The sequence below is a fragment of the Anomaloglossus baeobatrachus genome, chromosome 10 (assembly GCF_048569485.1).
Source record: "Anomaloglossus baeobatrachus isolate aAnoBae1 chromosome 10, aAnoBae1.hap1, whole genome shotgun sequence".
NCBI lineage: Eukaryota > Metazoa > Chordata > Amphibia > Anura > Aromobatidae > Anomaloglossus > Anomaloglossus baeobatrachus.
In genome coordinates, this window is record NC_134362.1 from 31,188,867 (window position 1) to 31,215,040 (window position 26,174).

At 44.0% G+C, this 26,174-nt stretch overlaps 1 protein-coding gene across 1 annotated transcript in view; it reads right to left on the reverse strand.

Annotated features, from left to right (window-relative positions):
• NAV2 (neuron navigator 2) overlaps nt 1-26,174 on the reverse strand; it is a 242,878-nt gene that overhangs the window by 60,355 nt on the left and 156,349 nt on the right. The window contains 5 exon segments of the mRNA XM_075325589.1: nt 8,358-8,480; nt 19,105-19,482; nt 20,649-20,757; nt 23,420-23,532; nt 25,128-26,145. Coding sequence (XP_075181704.1) covers nt 8,358-8,480; nt 19,105-19,482; nt 20,649-20,757; nt 23,420-23,532; nt 25,128-26,145 — 1,741 coding nt within the window.

Below are 26,174 nucleotides of genomic sequence, written 5' to 3' on the forward strand. Positions count from 1 at the left end.
CGCACCTTACACCTGCTAGGACGCCAATCTCCACCGCAAGCCTCATATATACAGGATATACTGGGAGATTGCAGTTCAGTGACCCTTAAAATTGTGAATGCATCTGCAGACGGGAATATAAGATCAGCGCCAATCAGTTCTTTATGGCTAGGAGACGTGGGGGTGCAGCTGCCCCCGCTAATGCCTCACAATCCATAGAGCTCAGTTTGCAGCATATTGCTCCACAGGTCTGCGCTGCGGGTTGCAGATAAGTTGATCATTTATGGCCTGTGCAGCTGTGTATAATCCGGGGCTGATCGGAGCATTACCCCGATTCCACAGAAGTGTGTACAAGCGCATGACGTAACGCTGCGCACAGCGCTGGAGGAAGCCAACGTCTTACATATTCAGCGCTCCGGTTCCAATCATTTTCCTGGGCTGCGATGGAACAAATTTAGATATATGTTTGGAAGGAAACAGATTTACTGCGGCTTTCCAGCGCCAAGCACCGGAATAGCCGGTGAGCAGGTAATGAATTTCTAGTGGGAGAGCTGGAATGCCGGACTGATGAAATCATTCTCTTCTCTGTTAGAGAGGTTTGAGGTTAGAGGGAGGCTGCAGGGAATCAGCCGCTCCTGTACATGTGCTACATCCAGCACAAAAGCAGGAATCACACAATGCGGCTCGCCCTGCCAGGATAGAAGCTGAGCTGCCAGCAGCTACACAAACCGGAAAAGGGCATTTCTGAACACTGCGCCGTAGTCACAGCACAGAACATGGATGGGAGAATTAGCTACTAACTGTGACATGTTGGAAAATATATTCAGCAGTAAACGGAATATATCGAGATGTACAGTGTCTCGTGTATAGATGGCACTTCTCATAATGTAAATCATCTGCAGATGCTCTGAAGGAATGCTGGGAGATTTCAGCTCTAAAGATTGCAGAATTCTGTTTGCAGCTCTGAAGAACAAGTCAACATTCAAAAAATTATTTTTTTTCCGGTGATATTCCGAAAAACAACGCAGAACCATTGTGATTTTAGTTAATTTTTAGAAAATAATATAGGATGTAACTCAGGATCACTAATGTAATGTAGGTACACAGTGACTGCACCAGCAGAATAGTGAGTGCAGCTCTGGAGTATAATACAGGAGGTAACTCAGGATCAGTATAGGATAAGTAATGTATGTACACAGTTTCTGCACCAGCAGAATAGTGAGCGCAGCTCTGGAGTATAATGCAGGATGTAACTCAGGATCAGTAATGTAATGTATGTACACAGTGACTGCACAAGCAGAATAGTGAGTGTAGCTCTGGAGTATAATAAAGGATGTAATTCAGGATCAGTACAGGATAAGTAATGTATCTACACAGTGACTGCACCAGCAGACTAGTGAGTGCAGCTCTGGAGTATAATACAGGATGTAACTCAGGATCAGTACAGGATAAGTAATGTAATGTACAGTACAGACCAAAAGTTTGGACACACCTTCTCATTCAAAGAGTTTTCTTTATTTTCAGGACTCTGAAAATTGTAGATTCACATTGAAGGCATCAAACTATGAATTAACACATGTGATATGAAATACTTAAAGTGTGAAACAACTGAAAATATGTCTTATATTCTAGGTTCTTCACAGTAGCCACCTTTTGCTTTGATTACTGCTTTGCACACTCTTGGCATTCTCTTGATGAGCTTCAAGAGGTAGTCACCGGAAATGGTTTTCCAACAGTCTTGAAGGAGTTCCCAGAGATGCTTAGCACTTGTTGGCCCTTTTGCCTTCACTGTGCGGTCCAGCTCACGCCAAACCATCTCGATTGGGTTCAGGTCTGGTGACTGTGGAGGGCAGGTCATCTGGTGTAGCACCCCATCACTCTCCTTCTTAGTCAAATAGCCCTTACACAGCCTGGAGGGGTGTTTGGGGTCATTGTCCTGTTGAAAAATAAATGATGGTCCAACTAAACGCAAACCGGATGGAATAGCACGCCGCTGCAAGATGCTGTGGTAGCCATGCTGGTTCTGTATGCCTTCAATTTTGAATAAATCCCCATCAGTGTCACCAGCAAAGCCCCCCCACACCATCACACCTCCTCCCCCATGCTTCACGGTGGGAACCAGCCATGTAGAGTCCATCCGTTCACCTTTTCTACAAAGACACGGTGGTTGGATCCAAAGATCTCAAATTTGGACTCATCAGACCAAAGCACAGATTTCCACAGGTCTAATGTCCATTCCTTGTGTTCTTCAGCCCAAACAAGTCTCCTCTGCTTGTTGCCTGTCCTTAGCAGTGGTTTCCTAGCAGCTATTTTACCATGAAGGCTGCTGCACAAAGCCTCCTCTTAACAGTTGTTCTAGAGATGAGGTGTGTCTAAACTTTTGGTCTGTACTGTATGTACACAGTGACTGCACCAGCAGAATAGTGAGTGCAGCTCTGGAGTATAATACAGGATGTAACTCAGGATCAGTACAGGATAAGTAATGTAATGTATGTACACAGTGACTGCACCAGCAGAATAGTGAGTGCAGCTCTGGAGTATAATACAGGATGTAACTCAGGATCAGTACAGGATAAGTAATGTAATGTATGTACACAGTGACTGCACCAGCAGAATAGTGAGTGCAGCTCTGGAATATAATACAGGACGTAACTCAGGATCAGTACAGGATAAGTAATGTAATGTATGTACACAGTGACTGCAGCAGCAGAATAGTGAGTGCAGCTCTGGAGTATAATACAGGATGTAACTCAGGATCAGTACAGGATCAGTAATGTAATGTATGTACACAGTGACTGCACCAGCAGAATAGTGAGTGCAGCTCTGGAGTATAATACAGGATGTAACTCAGGATCAGTACAGGATCAGTAATGTAATGTATGTACACAGTGACTGCACCAGCAGAATAGTGAGTGCAGCTCTGGAATATAATACAGGACGTAACTCAGGATCAGTACAGGATAAGTAATGTAATGTATGTACACAGTGACTCCACCAGCAGAATAGTGAGTGCAGCTCTGGAGTATAGTTTAGGAGGATAATGATCCTGGAATAAATCAATACAGGGGCAGAACGAGCCTGGAAAATGGCGTCCGCTGGGATCGCAGCCATGAGCGGAATTTGCAGTTTTAATCTCTGGCATTGTATAAACAGTGGGATGAATTCCGACTGAAGCCGATGTGCTGACTGCATGGGAACGCTGCTCTGGGCAGAGGCCTTGGAGAAGTTTGCGCCCCCATGTAATTACTCCAGCTGATAGAGGGGCATTTCCTGGAGTTAATGATGGTCGGGAGGCTCCTGGATAGATCGGATGACCTACAAAGTCATTGAAACTGCGGTAATAAACAGAGGCTCCCACAATGTGATAACCATCAGCCGGACACTGGCCGGGAGTAGCCAGGAATCGGCTGGAGATCAATCACACATGGAAATGAAGGCTTCCACCACTGGAGGACAAAACATCTCTCCAGAAATGGCTGATAACAGTGAGCAGGAGAGACAGAAAATGAAAAAAAAAAAAGTCTACATGTGCTGACCACAGACAAGCTCCCAATAAAAAATCCTCTTGTTATTAATTTGGACCCTTTTGTTCATCCAGTGCCGCCTGATTCATGAATCTATAGTGTAGACTGACACAGAGGCACAAGAAAAAACTATACGGAGCAGGGGTGGAATAAACAATACACATGAAATGATATAGGTTTGTGGAACTGGGCGACAGTCCTTAAGGGAACGATAAAGGTTTCCATCTACTATTGTTTTATTAATAATGGAGAACAAAATTATTTGACAGCGGTCAATCAGAATAAAAAGAATGAAGGAGCCGACTCCGGGACTCCGGGTCTCAGGATTGCTAAGCCACATATTTTTTGCTTACAAATGTGATATGTGAGGGCGAGTTCCTGGGAGCAGCTGGGCATCCGGGACTATGACCCTCCATGAAAAGGCTACGATAAGCCCATAGTAAACACGACCACAAGGTCCGGGCACAAATATTTGCCTGTCTGTGGGGGCGCGGAGAGGGGACTGGACGCGAGGTGGCCGGGCTCCTCTGTATTATGCGGACAAGTGAGGAAAGGCAAGAAGGGATCAATCCGATCATTTCATTATATGACATAACACAGCCAGGGCCCCAGATCCAACCGCACTGATCAGACAAGGCTGTGGCTCCCAGGAGATCACAGAGAAGCACTACATGCTGCACACCGATATCACCGGAGGCGTGAATTCACCGATACACTGCCCAAATAACTAATGGTGGATATGGCTAGATCACATAATATATGTATATTAGCTGTATAATATATCCAGAGCTGCACTCACTATTCTGCTGGTGCAGTCACTGTGTACATGCATTACATTACTGATCCTGTATTATACTCCAGAGCTGCACTCACTATTCTGCTGGTGGAGTCACTGTGTACATACATTACATTACTTATCCTGTACTGATCCTGAGTTACATCTTGTATTATACTCCAGAGCTGCACTCACTATTCTGCTGGTGCAGTCATTGTGTACATACATTACATTACTTATCCTGTACTGATCCTGAGTTACATCCTGTATTATACTCCAGAGCTGCACTCACTATTCTGCTGGTGCAGTCACTGTGTACATACATTACATTACTGATCCTGTACTGATCCTGAGTTACATCTTGTATTATACTCCAGAGCTGCACTCACTATTCTGCTGGTGCAGTCACTGTGTACATACATTACATTACTTATCCTGTACTGATCCTGAGTTACATCCTGTATTATACTCCAGAGCTGCACTCACTATTCTGCTGGTGCAGTCACTGTGTACATACATTACATTACTGATCCTGTACTGATCCTGAGTTACATCTTGTATTATACTCCAGAGCTGCACTCACTATTCTGCTGGTGCAGTCATTGTGTACATACATTACATTACTTATCCTGTACTGATCCTGAGTTACATCCTGTATTATACTCCAGAGCTGCACTCACTATTCTGCTGGTGCAGTCACTGTGTACATACATTACATTACTGATCCTGTACTGATCCTGAGTTACATCTTGTATTATACTCCAGAGCTGCACTCACTATTCTGCTGGTGCAGTCACTGTGTACATACATTACATTACATTACTTATCCTGTACTGATCCTGGGTTATGTCCTGTATTATACTCCAGAGCTGCACTCACTATTCTGCTGGTGGAGTCACTGTGTACATACATTACATTACTTATCCTGTACTGATCCTGAGTTACATCCTGTATTATACTCCAGAGCTGCACTCACTATTCTGCTGGTGCAGTCACTGTGTACATCCATTACATTACTTATCCTGTACTGATCCTGAGTTACATCCTGTATTATACTCCAGAGCTGCACTCACTATTCTGCTGGTGCAGTCATGGTTTACATACATTATATTATTTATCCTGTACTGATTCTATTATATCCTGTATTATACTCCAGAGCTGCACTCACTATTCTGCTGGCTGACTTTACAGATTGCAGACACTGGACAAGCAGGGATTACAAATGAAAGTCTCTTTTTCTTTATTCTATTACCATTAATCAACAAACTTCAAATAACGATTAACCATAAAAATAGAATTAAATACGGCAGATACAGATTTTCTTGGTTCTTAGTCGCTGTGGGTGACATTTTGTCTGATAAGTCTCATCTGTGGCGGGATCCACGGCACATACAAGGACCCTGCAGATTGGGGAGAACCGGTCCAGGGAAGAGTTAAAGGGCCGGCTCACACAGAGGAGTGAATGTGTACCCTAAGTGTGAGAAAGCACACAGTCCTTCAGAGCTGCATGCAGGTCACTGCAAACACAGCAGAAAGGTGAAGGAAGCATCAGAGAGCGCAGACTGCAGAGCACAGAAGTGTGAGTGGCAGCTCGCAGCTTTCCGCCCCATTAGTCCGCTCCAGTCGTACCTGGAGTTGCCCCTATTCTGCTTCGGGCAGCGGAGGAGGGGAATGATCTCATTTTTTGTATAATGCTTTACTGGAGGGGATGATGGGAAACTGACAAAAGGACCTGATCTGCTCCTTTCCAGGAACGGCCTGACTCATCTGTCTGAAATCTCTCTGAACTCCACAATCTCCAGAGCTGACATCTTAATGCAGCTGTGATAAAGCTGAATTAACAAAGATATGCGACTGATAACCCCTGATATTCATGCAGTTTACATCTACATATAAGGTACAAATAATGCAAGACCTGTGCTGATACAGCTTTGGATGTGAGCAGAGTAAATGCAGCTTTGGATGTAATTCGAGAATAAGACATTTAGCAACAAAATCAAAGAATAAATTGTAAAAGGTGCAAAAAAATAATATAAAAAGAGATCAACCATGTAAAGCCAAGTCATACACTAGGAGGGGATGACGGGGAGGTAGGGGGGGTCATGTCTGCTGGGTAAATCCCCCCCATAATCCATAGAAGCGTACCCCCTGATCTCTCTATATAAATCAGCCTGGGGTGGTCCTGGAAACTTTAAGACCTTCCTGTTATAAGGATCTAAGGAGGATTAAAGCTTTCCTAGCCGACGCTGGCCATATCCCCTGGGCTGACCTGACCCCTAGAACTAAAAGTCCCAGCATGCACTGGAAGCCACAGACATGCCGCAGCGTGCAGCTATGCAGCAGTTGCCAAAGGTTTCCCATCTACAAGGGTGCACTCATTTATCACAGCGTGGAGGAATGTATGGCTCCAATGACTAGTTAAGGCATGCTACTATAAATAGGCCCACACTGTACACATTACGTATCGTACTGTGGGGGCAAGGAGCAGGAGACCCGGGGAGCGGGGAGACCCAGGGAGCAGCAGACCCGGGGAGAGGGAGACCCGGGGAGAGGGAGACCCGGGGAGAGGGAGACCCGGGGAGAGGGAGACCCGGGGGAGCACGAGACCGGGGGGAGCACGAGACCGGGGGGAGCACGAGACCGGGGGGAGCACGAGACCGGGGGGAGCACGAGACCGGGGGGAGCACGAGACCGGGGGGAGCACGAGACCGGGGGAGCACGAGACCGGGGGAGCACGAGACCGGGGGAGCACGAGACCGGGGGAGCACGAGACCGGGGGAGCACGAGACCGGGGGAGCAGAAGAGCAGGGAGCGGGAGACATAGGAGCACCCTGCAGGACGTGTCTGAAGCTGGCAAGACTCCTCAATCACTGGCACCATTAATCAGATGTGTAAGGAAGGATCCATATAGATGACCCTTCTGCACAGCCATGGGCTAAAATAGGTCCCGACTACATCTGAAGGTGGACCCCACAACACCCCTATATACGTGCAGAAGGGAGAAAAGTGGCCACAGCTTAACATGGGTGTTGCTTATCAGGGGGAAGAACTAAAAATCCTAGGAGGAAGAACCCAACCCGTCTGATCAGGGTTTTCTAAGTTATATTCACACAAATAGGTTGAGGAATCGGAAACCCCAGCGCGGTGGCTTCATGGTACGATACTCGTCATGCAGATGTGGGACACATTTATTACACGGCCACCTCAAACTCCAATGGGTGCAAGTGACTATACCCTTGAAGGGGCTCATCAGGCAACGGCTTCCAGGGGACACGAGGACCTAACATTCATGTGTGACATCATGTACCAGTGATGTCACCATTTCCCAGAAGCACTGCCCCTCCCCCCTCAGGTATCACATTGTAAAAGGATCATTATTCACAGCAGATAATAAACTCCCAGGAGAGAACAATAGGATTGTGCAGAACACCACCAGCAGAAAGAAGAAAAGCCGAGATCCTGTCCTAGAGCAAGAAAAGGCTATATAATCTACGAGCGGGCACAGAAATCAGGACATTACTGCACCTCAGATCAGGCAGCGAGGCCCTCCTGTATCCATACACATCAAGTACAGAACTGATCCAGAAAAAAGAAAAAGAGAGAAAGAGAAAAGAGAGGAGAGAAAACGAGAGAAAAAAAGAAAAAGAAAGAAAGAGAGAAAGAAAGAGAGAAAGAAAGAGAGAAAGAAAGAGAGAAAGAGAAAGAAAGAGAGAAAGAAAGAAAGAGAGAAAAAGAAATAGAGAGGAAAAAGAAAGAATAAAAGGCTATATAATCTACGAGCGGGCACGGAAATCAGGACACTACTGCATCTCAGATCAGGCAGCAAGGTCCTCCTGTATCCATACACATCAAGTACAGAACTGATCCAGAAAAAAGAAAAGAGAGAAAGAGAAAAGAGAGGAGAGAAAACGAGAGAAAAAAAGAAAAAGAAAGAGAGAAATAGAAAGAAAGAGAGAAAAAGAAATAGAGAGGAAAAAGAAAGAATAAAAGGCCATGAAAGAAAGAGGAGAGAAAGAAAGAGAAAGAGAATCCTAGATTTGTATGACACTATGAATAAAAGTCAGACATCGCCCTCCCACCTGTCAGCATCTCCTTGTCCCATAGACGTGTTTCGCTGAAGTGTTTCTCGCACAGCCGCCATCCCGTCAGGCAGACGATTCAGTCTCCGGGTGTAAAGTCCGAGCCCTCCATCCGTCATATAACTAATAAGAGAACAAGACACATACTTCAGAAAGATGCAGAATACTCTAGATAGACATGAAGAACTCCAGACACTACTGATATGAATATGAAAAGAATAGAAATTTGAAAACAGATTACTTTAGCTATAATACTGCCCCTATGTACAAGAATATAACTACTATAATACTGCCCCTATGTACAAGAATATAATTACTATAATACTGCCCCTATGTACAAGAATATAACTACTATAATACTGCCCCTATGTACAAGAATATAACTACTATAATACTGCCCCTATGTACAAGAATATAACTACTATAATACTGCCCCTATGTACAAGAATATAACTACTATAATACTGCCCCTATGTACAAGTATATAACTACTATAATACTGCCCCTATGTACAAGAATATAACTACTATAATACTGCCCCTATGTACAAGAATATAACTACTATAATACTGCCCCTATGTACAAGAATATAACTACTATAATACTGCCCCTATGTACAAGAATATAACTACTTTAATACTGCCCCTATGTACAAGAATATAACTACTATAATACTGCCCCCTATGTACAAGAATATACCTACTATAATACTGCCCCCTATGTACAAGAATATAACTACTAGAATACTGCCCCCTATGTACATGAATATACCTACTATAATACTGCCCCCTATGTACAAGAATATACCTACTATAATACTGCCCCCTATGTACGAGAATATAACTACTATAATACTGCCCCCTATGTACAAGAATATAACTACTATAATACTGCCCCCTATGTACGAGAATATAACTACTATAATACTGCCCCCTATGTACAAGAATATACCTACTATAATACTGCTCCTATGTACAAGAATATAACTACTAGAATACTGCCCCCTATGTACAAGAATATACCTACTATAATACTGCCCCCTATGGACAAGAATATACCTACTATAATACTGACCCCTATGTACGAGAATATACCTACTATAATACTGCCCCCTATGTACAAGAATATACCTACTATAATACTGCCCCTATGTACAAGAATATAACTACTATAATGCTGCTCCTATGTACAAGAATATAACTACTATAATACTGCTCCTATGTACAAGAATATAACTACTATAATACTGCTCTTATGTACAGAATATAAGTACTATAATACTGCCCCCTATGTACAAGAATATACCTACTATAATACTGCCCCTATGTACAAGAATATAACTACTAGAATACTGCCTTTATGTACGAGAATATAACTACTATAATACTGCTCTTATGTACAAGAATATAACTACTATAATACTGCCCCCTATGTACAAGGATATAACTACTATAATACTGCCCCTATGTACAAGAATATAACTACTATAATACTGCCCCCTATGTACGAGAATATACCTACTATAATACTGCCCCTATGTACAAGAATATAACTACTGTAATACTGCTCCTATGTACAAGAATATAACTACTATAATACTGCTCCTATGTACAAGAATATAACTACTATAATACTGCTCTTATGTACAAGAATATAACTACTATAATACTGCCCCCTATGTACAAGAATATAACTACTAGAATACTGCCCCTATGTACAAGAATATAACTACTATAATACTGCCCCTATGTACAAGAATATAACTACTAGAATACTGCCTTTATGTACGAGAATATAACTACTATAATACTGCCCCTATGTACAAGAATATAACTACTATAATACTGCCCCAATGTACAAGAATATAACTACTATAATACTGCCCCTATGTACAAGAATATAACTACTATAATACTGCCCCTATGTACAAGAATATAACTACTATAATACTGCCCCTATGTACAAGAATATAACTACTATAATACTGCCCCCTATGTACAAGAATATACCTACTATAATACTGCCCCCTATGTACAAGAATATAACTACTAGAATACTGCCCCCTATGTACATGAATATACCTACTATAATACTGCCCCCTATGTACAAGAATATACCTACTATAATACTGCCCCCTATGTACGAGAATATAACTACTATAATACTGCCCCCTATGTACAAGAATATACCTACTATAATACTGCTCCTATGTACAAGAATATAACTACTAGAATACTGCCCCCTATGTACAAGAATATACCTACTATAATACTGCCCCTTATGGACAAGAATATACCTACTATAATACTGCCCCCTATGTACAAGAATATACCTACTATAATACTGCCCCCTATGTACAAGAATATACCTACTATAATACTGCCCCCTATGTACGAGAATATAACTACTATAATACTGCCCCCTATGTACAAGAATATACCTACTATAATACTGCCCCTATGTACAAGAATATAACTACTATAATGCTGCTCCTATGTACAAGAATATAACTACTATAATACTGCCCCCTATGTACAAGAATATAACTACTATAATACTGCCCCCTATGTACAAGAATATAACTGCTATAATACTGCTCCTATGTACAAGAATATAACTACTATAATACTGCTCTTATGTACAAGAATATAACTACTATAATACTGCCCCCTATGTACAAGAATATACCTACTATAATACTGCCCCTATGTACAAGAATATAACTACTATAATACTGCCCCTATGTACAAGAATATAACTACTATAATACTGCCCCCTATGTACAAGAATATACCTACTATAATACTGCCCCCTATGTACAAGAATATAACTACTAGAATACTGCCCCCTATGTACATTAATATACCTACTATAATACTGCCCCCTATGTACAAGAATATACCTACTATAATACTGCCCCCTATGTACAAGAATATAACTACTGTAATACTGCTCCTATGTACAAGAATATAACTACTATAATACTGCTCCTATGTACAAGAATATAACTACTATAATACTGCTCTTATGTACAAGAATATAACTACTATAATACTGCCCCCTATGTACAAGAATATAACTACTAGAATACTGCCCCTATGTACAAGAATATAACTACTATAATACTGCCCCTATGTACAAGAATATAACTACTAGAATACTGCCTTTATGTATGAGAATATAACTACTATAATACTGCCCCTATGTACAAGAATATAACTACTATAATACTGCCCCAATGTACAAGAATATAACTACTATAATACTGCCCCTATGTACAAGAATATAACTACTATAATACTGCCCCTATGTACAAGAATATAACTACTATAATACTGCCCCTATGTACAAGAATATAACTACTATAATACTGCCCCCTATGTACAAGAATATACCTACTATAATACTGCCCCCTATGTACAAGAATATAACTACTAGAATACTGCCCCCTATGTACAAGAATATACCTACTATAATACTGCCCCCTATGTACGAGAATATAACTACTATAATACTGCCCCCTATGTACAAGAATATACCTACTATAATACTGCTCCTATGTACAAGAATATAACTACTAGAATACTGCCCCCTATGTACAAGAATATACCTACTATAATACTGCCCCCTATGTACAAGAATATACCTACTATAATACTGCTCCTATGTACAAGAATATAACTACTAGAATACTGCCCCCTATGTACAAGAATATACCTACTATAATACTGCCCCTATGTACAAGAATATAACTACTATAATACTGCCCCCTATGTACAAGAATATACCTACTATAATACTGCCCCCTATGTACAAGAATATACCTACTATAATACTGCCCCCTATGTACGAGAATATAACTACTATAATACTGCCCCCTATGTACAAGAATATACCTACTATAATACTGCCCCTATGTACAAGAATATAACTACTATAATGCTGCTCCTATGTACAAGAATATAACTACTATAATACTGCTCCTATGTACAAGAATATAACTACTATAATACTGCTCTTATGTACAAGAATATAACTACTATAATACTGCCCCCCTATGTACAAGAATATACCTACTATAATACTGCCCCTATGTACAAGAATATAACTACTATAATACTGCCCCTATGTACAAGAATATAACTACTATAATACTGCCCCCTATGTACAAGAATATACCTACTATAATACTGCCCCCTATGTACAAGAATATAACTACTAGAATACTGCCCCCTATGTACATGAATATACCTACTATAATACTGCCCCCTATGTACAAGAATATACCTACTATAATACTGCCCCCTATGTACGAGAATATAACTACTATAATACTGCCCCCTATGTACAAGAATATAACTACTATAATACTGCCCCCTATGTACGAGAATATAACTACTATAATACTGCCCCCTATGTACAAGAATATACCTACTATAATACTGCTCCTATGTACAAGAATATAACTACTAGAATACTGCCCCCTATGTACAAGAATATACCTACTATAATACTGCCCCCTATGTACAAGAATATACCTACTATAATACTGCCCCTATGTACAAGAATATAACTACTAGAATACTGCCTTTATGTACGAGAATATAACTACTATAATACTGCTCTTATGTACAAGAATATAACTACTATAATACTGCCCCCTATGTACAAGGATATAACTACTATAATACTGCCCCTATGTACAAGAATATAACTACTATAATACTGCCCCCTATGTACGAGAATATAACTACTATAATACTGCCCCCTATGTACAAGAATATACCTACTATAATACTGCCCCTATGTACAAGAATATAACTACTGTAATACTGCTCCTATGTACAAGAATATAACTACTATAATACTGCTCCTATGTACAAGAATATAACTACTATAATACTGCTCTTATGTACAAGAATATAACTACTATAATACTGCCCCCTATGTACAAGAATATAACTACTAGAATACTGCCTTTATGTACGAGAATATAACTACTATAATACTGCCCCTGTGTACAAGAATATAACTACTATACTACTGCCCTTATGTACAAGAATATAACTACTATAATACTGGCCCCTATGTACAAAAATATAACTACTATAATACTGCCTTTATGTATGAGAATATAACTTCTATAATACTGCCCCTGTGTACAAGAATATAAGTACTATAATACTGCCCCCTATGTACAAGAATATACCTACTATAATACTGCCCCTATGTACAAGAATATAACTACTATAATGCTGCTCCTATGTACAAGAATATAACTACTATAATACTGCTCCTATGTACAAGAATATAACTACTATAATACTGCTCTTATGTACAAGAATATACCTACTATAATACTGCCCCCTATGTACGAGAATATAACTACTATAATACTGCCCCCTATGTACAAGAATATACCTACTATAATACTGCCCCTATGTACAAGAATATAACTACTATAATGCTGCTCCTATGTACAAGAATATAACTACTATAATACTGCTCCTATGTACAAGAATATAACTACTATAATACTGCTCTTATGTACAAGAATATAACTACTATAATACTGCCCCCCTATGTACAAGAATATACCTACTATAATACTGCCCCTATGTACAAGAATATAACTACTATAATACTGCCCCTATGTACAAGAATATAACTACTATAATACTGCCCCCTATGTACAAGAATATACCTACTATAATACTGCCCCCTATGTACAAGAATATAACTACTAGAATACTGCCCCCTATGTACATGAATATACCTACTATAATACTGCCCCCTATGTACAAGAATATACCTACTATAATACTGCCCCCTATGTACGAGAATATAACTACTATAATACTGCCCCCTATGTACAAGAATATAACTACTATAATACTGCCCCCTATGTACGAGAATATAACTACTATAATACTGCCCCCTATGTACAAGAATATACCTACTATAATACTGCTCCTATGTACAAGAATATAACTACTAGAATACTGCCCCCTATGTACAAGAATATACCTACTATAATACTGCCCCCTATGTACAAGAATATACCTACTATAATACTGCCCCTATGTACAAGAATATAACTACTAGAATACTGCCTTTATGTACGAGAATATAACTACTATAATACTGCTCTTATGTACAAGAATATAACTACTATAATACTGCCCCCTATGTACAAGGATATAACTACTATAATACTGCCCCTATGTACAAGAATATAACTACTATAATACTGCCCCCTATGTACGAGAATATAACTACTATAATACTGCCCCCTATGTACAAGAATATACCTACTATAATACTGCCCCTATGTACAAGAATATAACTACTGTAATACTGCTCCTATGTACAAGAATATAACTACTATAATACTGCTCCTATGTACAAGAATATAACTACTATAATACTGCTCTTATGTACAAGAATATAACTACTATAATACTGCCCCCTATGTACAAGAATATAACTACTAGAATACTGCCTTTATGTACGAGAATATAACTACTATAATACTGCCCCTGTGTACAAGAATATAACTACTATACTACTGCCCTTATGTACAAGAATATAACTACTATAATACTGGCCCCTATGTACAAAAATATAACTACTATAATACTGCCTTTATGTATGAGAATATAACTTCTATAATACTGCCCCTGTGTACAAGAATATAAGTACTATAATACTGCCCCCTATGTCCAAGAATATAACTACTATAATACTGCCCCCTATGTACAAGAATATAACTACTATAATACTGCCCCCTATGTACAAGAATATAACTACTATAATACTGCCCCTATGTACAAGAATATAACTACTATAATACTGCCCCTATGTACAAGAATATAACTACTATAATACTGCCCCCTATGTACAAGAATATAACTACTATAATACTGCCCCTATGTACAAGAATATAACTACTATAATACTGCCCCTATGTACAAGAATATAACTACTATAATACTGCCCCTATGTACAAGAATATAACTACTATAATACTGCCCCTATGTACAAGAATATAACTACTATAATACTGCCCCTATGTACAAGAATATACCTACTATAATACTGCCCCTATGTACAAGAATATAACTACTATAATACTGTCCTTATGTACAAGAATATAACTACTATAATAGTAATGTGTATAATGTAGTCTTGGGATTATATAACCATATACTGTTAGTGGAGTTAAGTTCTCCTGCAGGTTGGGGGATTTCCTCAGACCCCTATGATGGTCGCAGACTATTTTCCACACTGGAGCTCTGTGTGGAGGGGGTGAGAGGAGTGCGGCACATTCCAGGGTGAGCGATGGTCGTCCCCTGCAGTAGACACTCAGGACTGTATATCCACTGAACTTTTACCTGACCATTAAAGAAACACTATCCCTATCTATAGTCTACATTTACAATGTCAGCGCTCTATTGCTCTCTGTAGTCAGCCATTCTAGGATGTGAAGAGGCTTTAATAAGATCATCCATCCCCTGCAGCCGGTATATTCTCACTTACCTACTAACCTGCTATAATGTGATAATAATCTGCTAACGGCTCAGGACGTGTAATCCACACGGGATAATAAAATAAAGCAATAAAGCAGGACTAATCCTCGAAGGCCAGGTGCCTAATTCCGCAGCGCTGCACGTTAGTCCATATGATCCCTCGCCCATTAGTCTCACAATAATAGGTGGGGGCTCGGTGTGCGCCCTACAGCGCCCCCGGCAGGCCCCCATTATACGGGGATTACAACCTGTGCAGGGTCTGTGGAATGTGCAGCGGTTCTAGAGACAGATCCGTTTTCAGTGCACGATCCGGTGGCGTGTAATCCCCCCAGAGCGGGGCAGCTCGTCCCCCAATATAAGTGACACGATGTGGCGTCTCACATGACTCTGTCTATCACAGAAAACTGCTGCAAATGAGATGCATATTATATTTGGGAATTGTCTTTTATGCGATTTCCTATTGAATAATTTAAATCAGTCATTAAATTGGGGGCTTTAACCATAAGAAGGCGCTCAGAATCTTACAATCCAGACATACTCTACCTGTAAAGTAATGTCCCTCCTCATACCGTCCTGGCCCTACCTGTGTCCTGACGGGAGCCCCTGGTGTCAGCGCACGGTGTCTGCAGCATCAGACGGGTGTCAGCGCACGGTGTCTGCAGCATCAGACGGGTGTCAGCGCACGGTGTCTGCCGGGTGTCTGCAGCATTGGACGGGTTTGTGCAGTTTACATGTAGCTGGGAGAGGGGAGGGAGCTGCAGACTCCAATCATCTCTGTGGATTTCGGCTGCTTGGACCCGGCTGCAGAGTGAAGATGCCCCTGGGATGTTTCCTGCCGTTGCCAACCTACAGAGGCAGCTGGGACCTTGTCATAGCAGTGAGCACCACCCCAGGGGCTACGTCACCAGGAGTCCCCAGCCGGGGGACAACAGCAGCCCCCAGACCTGGCCCATTCACCCGAACATACCTCCCAGCTCAGGGAACGCAACACCGGATCCCAGAGAAAGGAATATGACAAAAGAGGAGTACTCCCAGCATGTAATACATAAAAGGAGTACTCTCAGTGTGTGATACATGATGTGTGGTCACATAAGAGGAGTACTCCTAGCGTGTGATACATGATGTGTGATCACATAAGAGGAGTACACTCCTAGCATGTACTACATAAAAGAAGTACTCCCAGCATGTAATACATAAAAGGTGTACTCTCAGTGTGAGATACATGATGGGGGATCACATAAGAGGAGTACTCCCAGTGTGTGATACATGATGGGAGATCACATAAGAGGAGTACTCCCAGTGTGTGATACATGATGGGAGATCACATAAGAGGAGTACTCCCAGTGTGTGATACATGATGGGAGATCACATAAGAGGAGTACTCCCAGTGTGTGATACATGATGGGGGATCACATAAGAGGAGTACTCCCAGTGTGTGATACATGATGGGGGATCACATAAGAGGAGTACTCCCAGTGTGTGATACATGATGGGGGATCACATAAGAGGAGTACTCCCAGTGTGTGATACATGATGGGGGATCACATAAGAGGAGTACTCCCAGTGTGTGATACATGATGGGGGATCACATAAAAGGAGTACTCCCAGCATGTAATACATAAAAGGAGTACTCCCAGCATCTAATACATAAAAGGTGTACTCCCAGTGTGTGATACATGATGGGTAATTTAGTAAAGTAGTTCATTTGGGGCTTTTTGGTTATAATAATAATAACAATAATAATAATAACAAAAAAGTTCTTGTTTCTTGCAGTCCCATGTAAACCCGTCCATAATGCTCTGATTCACCGTGACTCTCCATCCGCCCCCCCCCCCCCCCGCTGTGGTGCCTCTTTCCAGTCCCCCATAACAGTGTTCCCAGGACGGGGGGGGGGGGGGGGGTTTAATAATGCGGGATGTGAGGTCACGGGGAGGGGGGGGGGGGTAATGACGGGGTCCCCTCCTCTCTGCCTTATTGTGCGCGGCTCTGGTCCCTGTGATCATCGTCATTATACTCATCCCAGCAGGGGAGACAATTACCGAGGGGCCAGAGAAGGAGATCCTGAATGACTGGAGCGGGCGACGTCTGCCCCCGGCACCTTACACCAGGCTGCTGTATGTACGGAGCAGCGATCTTTATATATGAATGAATCCATCACTTGATTCCTTTATTGCCGGCCGGCATTGCTCATGGATGATGGGTGTTAAGTGTTCTATTCCACATATTTGGACCTCTGACCGGATCACTATCCAGTTTATGGGGATGATTGGTGAATATTATTCCTTAAGATCCGTGTGAAATGTAGAAATGCAGAAAAATTGCAAAACAAACAAAAAAAACTCAAAAACATAAAAATGATAAAATCATGAAGTGTCAGCGCTAATAAAGGTCAGTACAGGGCACAACATATAATGCAGCGCAGCGGGATGTGTACAATTAGCGCCACCTGGTGGCTATATCGCTGCATTGCAGGACAGACGCCTGCATCTCCCTCTTGCTAAGGCACGTTCTAGCCGCCCTCATCCCTAGATAATAATATAATAAATATTTATTCATTTATATAGCGCTATTAATTCCACAGCGCTTTACATACATTAGAAACACTGTCCCCATAGGGGCTCACAATCTAGAGTCCCTATTTGTATGTCTTTGGAGTGTGGGAGGAAACCGGAGACCCCGGAGGAAACCCACGCAAACACGGGGAGAACATACAAACTCCTTGCAGATGGTGTCCTTGGTGGGATGTGAATTGAGGACCCCAGCGCTGCAACACTGCAGTGCTAACCACTGAGCCACCACAAGACTGCAGTGCTTACCACTGAGCCACCGTGCCGCCCAGATCTCCTTTTGCCCCTTTTGCCGCACATACCAGTCGAATGTATAAAGGATTTGTCTTGATTTTTTCATGTGGTGTACATTGCCATTCACTGATTTGTATGTGTCGACCGTTCCTTTTCATTAGTATTCTGCCAGCACCATAGGTGCTGGATCTTGCTTTCCCTAACTTCTCAGCATGCATTTCTCCTATCATTTGTCCAATGACTTGGTTTCTTTCTGCTCCTGATCTCCTGTCCGCCAAACTGCATATAGGAGAGCAGGAGCAAAGAGACAAAGACCTGACCCCCCTTCCTGAATTCTGTTTAGGGGTCTCTCCTGGTAAAGATAGACAACTCTAGACAAAAAGCACAAGCTAAAATGTACAATGTGGCGGTTCTTACCCGCTGGTGATCTCGTCGCTTCGGATATTCTTGCTCAGGACGTCGCCGTCGCTCATGTATCCAGTGGCATCGACACTAACGCTCTCCAGATCCAGGTCGTCCCCCTTGTCGTCACTGTGGCCCATGTTGCCTCTGGTAGCCAGCTGCCTTCTGAGAGGTGCCGGGTACACATACCGCCCGGGCTCGCAGTTGATAAAGCGGCTGGCGCTGGCTCGCGGAGGGTACCCGTTACCCATGGATGGCGCGTCTCCTGCCTGCAGACGAGGGCTCGACTGGCCCAGCCTCCATGTTAAAGGTGTGGGCCGGGAAGCCAGACTGAGGATGCTGCGGCCACTGATTTCAGTAGTTATGTTGCTGTCAAATGTGGTTTCCAATGTGCTGGAGGGGAAAAATATACATATATAACACGCAATGGACAAGCAAATCCCCCCCCACACAAGAGGACGACGGCACTGAATGCACCTGTAACACACGTGGTGGTGGATTCTGGTCCCCCCATGTTACCCCCTTTAGTTTTATGCATCCCATATTTGTAGACGCTGTATACATTGAGAGGTCTTGCATGTATTTCTGAACGTGCACAGTTTATTCTGATGAACGCTTTGCTATTACCCGTGATTTCCCATCTCGGACATTTTTGGCAAATACAAAAAGGATGATCTGACAGTGTCTGTAGATGTGAGCCATCAGGAATAGAGTAACTAAAACTAGCAAAGATCTCATTCTCAAGACGGATCAGGGTCCCCATCCCTCAAATATTTATGGTATATCCCATAGATAAGCCATAAAGGCTTGAGATGGGAACACCCCTTTAACAATGATGATATTGAAAATGGCTCCATAGAAGAACTGATATGTTGCTGCTTTTTTACCTGCACTGATACATTGTAGCAAACTGATAGGACAGGAGATGATTGCTGCTCTGGGTTTAAAGGGAACCTGTCAGGTGCAATATACACCCAGAACCATGAGCAGTTCTATTGCTAATCCCTGCCTAATCGTTCCTATGTCTAGGTAGGGGCGTACTTACATGCTAAGGGGGCCGACTAGCCAAGGGAACTTTGATGTTTACTGCTAAGGAGATATCAGAGCACAATGGTCAAACTGTGCACTAGGTCTCCTCCTCCTTTCCCACCCGGGCCTTGGGTCTCCACCGCCTCCCCGGGCCCTGGGTCTCCGCCGCCTCCCCGGGCTCTGGGTCTCCGCCGCCTCCCCGGGCTCTGGGTCTCCGCCGCCTCCCCGGGCCCTGGGTCTCCGCCACCTCCCGCCCCCTGGGTCTCCGCCGCCTCCCCGGGCCCTGGGTCTCCGCCGCCTCCCGCCCCCTGGGTCTTCGCCTCCCCCGCCCCCTGGGTCTCCGCCTCCCCAGTCCCATGGGTCTTCAATATAATCTATACTGCAGCGCTATTAGAGCCACGTCTTTAGAAAATTGAGCTGACAGGTTCTCTTTCAGTACTGTCTCCATAGGAGTGTATGGAGGCTGTGAATCCTGAGATGATGCATTGTTAGAGATGTGTGATTAGTGATCACTCAGACCCTGCCCCTACCTGTGGCTGATCTGGGTTCCCCTGAGGCTGGACATGGTTTCCTCCAAGTTCTGCCGAAGGTCAGCAATGTTCTTCACCGTTCTCAGTCTTCGGGTTTCTGGATCTTCCCCTGAAAGAAGAGAAATGTGAATAATTCAGATTAGTTGGAAAAGTCATGGTTCAATTTTATATCCATTTTAGATGGAGAAAAGTATTTGGCTGCACATCTTAACCATCTAATGTTTCTCAGTTGGTTCCATTGCCTCCAGTTTATAATATCCGGCCACATTGCCCCAATGTATAATATCCGGCCACATTGCCCCAATGTATAATATCCGGCCACATTGCCCCCAGTTTATAATATCCGGCCACATTGCCTCCAGTTTATAATATCCGGCCACTTTGCCCCCAGTTTTTAATATCCGGCCCCGTCATCCCAAGTGTGTAACATATGTAATGTATAATGCCTGGACCCATCGTCCCCAGTGTTTAGTATCCAGTCCACTGTTATGGCGTCTGCCTTTACTGCCATGTGACAGAGCGGCCGGTTGTGTAGAGCTCACTGATACCAGCGCATCCTGTAATAGCAGCCACCGGGGTAACAAGTACGTTCATGACATTTGTTCCTCCTTAATCTCTCCCATCACCTGTGAGTGATATTATTGAGAAGTGGAAGGAACGGCAGCAACTTAGCCACAAAGTGGAGACAGAGTGGGGGGCCGAGTGCTGAGAAGCAGAGGACAGAAAAGTTACCAACACTCTGCTGACCCTATAACTACAGAGTAATATCTGGTAACATCAGCTCAAAACATTGCACCACCCAGGAGCTTCATGGCCGAGCAACTGCAGAAGCCGTACATTACCAAGCAGAATGCAGAGGAGCTGCAGCAGCCGTACATCACCAAGCACACTGCAGAGGAGCTGCAGCAGCCGTACATCACCAAGCACAGTGCAGGGGAGCTGCAGCAGCCGTACATCACCAAGCACAATGCAGAGGACCTGCAGCAGCTGTACATCATCAAGCACAATGCAGAGGAGCTGCAGCAGCCGTACATCACCAAGCACAGTGCAGGGGAGCTGCAGCAGCCGTACATCACCAAGCACAATGCAGAGGACCTGCAGCAGCTGTACATCATCAAGCACAATGCAGAGGAGCTGCAGCAGCCGTACATCACCAAGCACAATGCAGAGGAGCTGCAGCAGCTGTACATCACCAAGCACAATGCAGAGGAGGTGCAGCAGCCGTACATCACCAAGCACAATGCAGAGGAGGTGCAGCAGCCGTACATCACCAAGCACAATGCAGAGGAGGTGCAGCAGCCGTACATCACCAAGCACAATGCAGAGGACCTGCAGCAGTCGTACATCACAAAGCACACTGCAGAGGAGCTGCAGCAGCCGTACATCACCAAGCACAATGCAGAGGAGGTGCAACAGCTGTACATCACCAAGCACAGTGCAGAGGAGCTTCAGCAGCCGTAAATCACCAAGCACAATGCAGAGGAGCAGCAGAAGCCGTAAGTCACCAAGCATAGTGCAGAGGAGCTGCAGTAGCCGTAAATCACCAAGCACAATGCAGAGGTGGTGCAGCAGCCGTACATCACCAAGCACAGTGCAGAGGAGCTGCAGCAGCCGTACATCACCAAGCACAGTGCAGAGGAGGTGCAGCAGCCGTACATCACCAAGCACAATGCAGAGGAGGTGCAGCAGCCGTACATCACCAAGCACAATGCAGAGGAGGTGCAGCAGCCGTACATCACCAAGCACAATGCAGAGGAGGTGCAGCAGCCGTACATCACCAAGCACAGTGCAGAGGAGCTGCAGCAGCCGTACATCACCAAGCACAGTGCAGAGGAGGTGCAGCAGCCGTACATCACCAAGCACACAGTGCAGAGGAGGTGTGGCAGCCATACATCACCAAGCACAGTGCAGATGAGGTGCGGCAGCTGTACATCACCAAGCACAGTGCAGAGGAGGTGCAGCAGCCGTACATCACCAAGCACACAGTGCAGAGGAGGTGTGGCAGCCATACATCACCAAGCACAGTGCAGAGGAGGTGTGGCAGCCGTACATCACCAAGCACAGTGCAGAGGAGGTGTGGCAGCCATACATCACCAAGCACAGTGCAGAGGTGGTGCAGCAGCTGTACATCACCAAGCACAGTGCAGAGGAGGTGTGGCAGCCGTACATCACCAAGCACAGTGCAGAGGAGGTGCAGCAGCCGTACATCACCAAGCACAGTGCAGAGGAGCTGCAGCAGCCGTACATCACCAAGCACAGTGCAGAGGAGGTGCAGCAGCCGTACATCACCAAGCACAGTGCAGAGGAGGTGCAGCAGCCGTACATCACCAAGCACAATGCAGAGCGTCGGATAAACTAGATGGGAGATTATGAGCCCGGCCTTCCTCCATTGGGGTCTGATCTCACAAAAGATCTTTTGTATGAAGGGTCAACAATTTCCAATCACATAGCCAAAATTCTATGAAAATCCTTCCCAGAATAGTGGGAACTGTTATATCTACAGAAGGGGGGGGGGGGTCTTCATATTAAGGTATATGGATGTAGAATGGGAGGTGAGAAGTGCTCCTGTGAGGAGGGGTGTGGGGGGGGCACATACTTTGTATAGTGTATTTAACATCAGTCCATGAGTATCTACCCAATATCTCTCCATCTGTAATACTGTATGATCAGTGCAGTGTGATTTACACCTTACAGTGGTGCTCTCGTTACCCTGCATGTGGCAGTGCAGAGTGCAGACTACCATGTCACCGCGTCACCGGTGATCCACTTACCAGACAGATCCTCCAGACAGGACGTTCCTGTTTTATTATAGAGCGGGGGCTCCATGTGAATCCCTCCTGTGCTGCTCTCCACCGAAATATTCCCTTCATTGTCTGTCTGAGACCTACACAAGGCAGGAAGGAGAAGCAGACACAATCAGCGGCTCCTGCGGCTCTACATAATTCATCACTACAATCTGACCGTGATTATATCCTCTGCCACCATCAAATATTCATACAAAGAAAACGCCACATGCAGATTCATCCGCCACATAGTGCACAACGGGGGGTTAATTAAACTTTGCTTATAGACCATCTCCTTGTCTCCAGCTTTCTTAAGATACGGAAATCCTGGCTGGACGGAGCATTCATGGGCTTTACACAAAAGAACAAATATTATTTTTTACCATAGCCCTAATTATTTGAGGGGGGATAGATGTTGTTTAATGTTTAACTTTACCAAACGCCTCACCCCCCTCGTCTAAATTGCTTCTGCACTACCTATAACTGTCCACTAGAGGGAGCCATGATCCAGCTTGAGAAGTGAGCGGCGATTAATATTAATATAACTGGTGGTTTAGTTCTTGTAGCAGATTTTAGGGAATAAATCATAAAAAATTTGCAAAAATTGGCCAGCACAGCAGATTTGTCAATTTATGCTGCAGCTGTTTTTTAGTGTTTTTCCTTGCTTTTTTAATCATTAAAAGCGAGGAAAAAGCACCTTAGCAAAGTCTATGAGAATCATGACTCGCTGTGCGCACGCTGCTTCTTTTTTTCCTTGCTGTTTGTGTTGCTGAAAAAAGAAGCAGCGTGTCCATTGTTTTCCTGCTTTTTTCACCAATTGACTTCAATAGAGTCAGTGAAAAACCACAGGAAAAAAAAACGCATGTGTAATGACTACATTGCTTTTTTGTGTGCATTTGGGGTTCCCTGCAGCCTCATCTCGCGGTCTTTCCTGCGGGACCTACTGCAGGGAACTCCGGTGATGTCACAAGGTAAATAGAGTTCATGCCGCCGGATCACCAGGGTTTCCTGTAGATCAGTCGGCATGAACTCTGTTCTCTTTGTGACGTCACCGGGGTTCCTTGCAGACCGCAAAATGATGAAATGGCTGCAGGGAACTCCAGAGACGTAGGTGTCCTGGTCTGTGAGGCGATCCGTACCTCAGTAACCCGGGGTCATCATGGTTACTATGGCAGCGATGAGGTCAATGTGATCGTATTACAGGGACCTGATCGCAAGGGATAGGTAAGAGATTGATCTCCCTGCCTCCTGAATTCTGCGCACTGATCGCAGCATTCAGGGGGTTCAACTGCCAGGAGTGGCGCGGGCACTGTTCCTGGCAGCGAGAGGCGGGTTCCAGGTGTAAGATCAGCCGGTGACCGCGGGAGTCCAGCTACTGAACCCCAGTGGTCGCCATGACTAGAAAACACACAAAAAGAAGCATGGGAAAAAAGCATCTGAAAAAAAACGCGCAAACGCAATTTTTTTAAAAAAAAGCGCGTTTTTTCAGCTGCTTTTTTCCAGCCAAAACATGCGTTTTTAGCTGCAGATTTTCTTCACATAACAACGCAGCGTGAGCACATAGCCTAAAAGTTTCAGCCTCCGAGATGCTTCTGCCTGGTGAAACATGGCGGCAGGCTGCGGCACCTCTACATCTGCACCCTTTAATCTGACATGCCATGTATGTGTACACCCATCCAGCCCACACCCTTTGTACCTGTACATGAAGGGCGCCACTGTGGCCGTGTTTGGATGATTATACTGCTGCTGAGGATGAGGTAGCTGGACGCTGACGGTGTTACTTCCCGTGGTCTGTGTGACAGTGTTAGACCCTGTGACAGGCTGGCCATTGCCCGTTGTAGATGCCCCCTTCCCTTCAGAGGAGGCCAAACTGGACGTGGAGCTGGAATTCCTGTTGTCGAGCTGAGCCTTCTGAAGAGACAGCCCCGAACCAGTCTTTCCGTTGCGGCTTCGGTCCCCTTCCTTGGCAGAGACTGGGGCACTTGAGGATTTTCCTGGGGTTTTCATTCCTGGTTTTGGTATTCCGCTGTGAGCAGGGGCAGAGACCTCCTTCTTGCTCCCTTTGGGGATGAAGCTGGCGATCTTAGAGGTCTTTTTTGGCATGTCGGTGGAAGCGGGGAGCAGTTCTTCCTTGGACTCTTCCTTGGCCTCGGACTTTTCGCTAACAGAGGCTCTTTTAGCGAGGTCTTTGTTCTTCTCCTTCTGCTTGTCCTTCTCGCTGCCCTTTGGAGAACTCTTCTTGTTGGTCAATGCCCGGCCGAGCGTCCTCTGGGCAATGCCCTTCAGTGCGATCTTAGGGCTGTTAGCAGACGGGCTGATGCTGTTGGCATTCTTCACGCTATTTTCCATTTCTTCTCCTTCCTCAAAGTTGGAAAGTTGGTCAAATCTTTCACAGCTGCTGTCCCGGGACTCCTCCAGTGCGGACCCCGGAGATTTGGAGCCCCCTTTACTATTGAATAACTTTAGCTTCTCCAGCATGGATTTCTGATTGTTGGGCGAAGGCTTCAGAGGTTCTTGAGGTTGTTTAGGACTATCCGGCACCGGCTGCTTAACGGATAGTATGGAAGACGACGTGGTGTGCTTCGCGCTAAGGGACTTGCTCCTCCATGGTTTATTGGTAGAGTTAGGCTGGGGTATGGCTGAGGCGTTATTACTGGAGAACAGGACATTCTCATTCATTCCAGTCTGCTGCGGCACGGGGCCCTCGGCTGACTCTGCAAGAAAAGAAGAGAAAAATTACCTC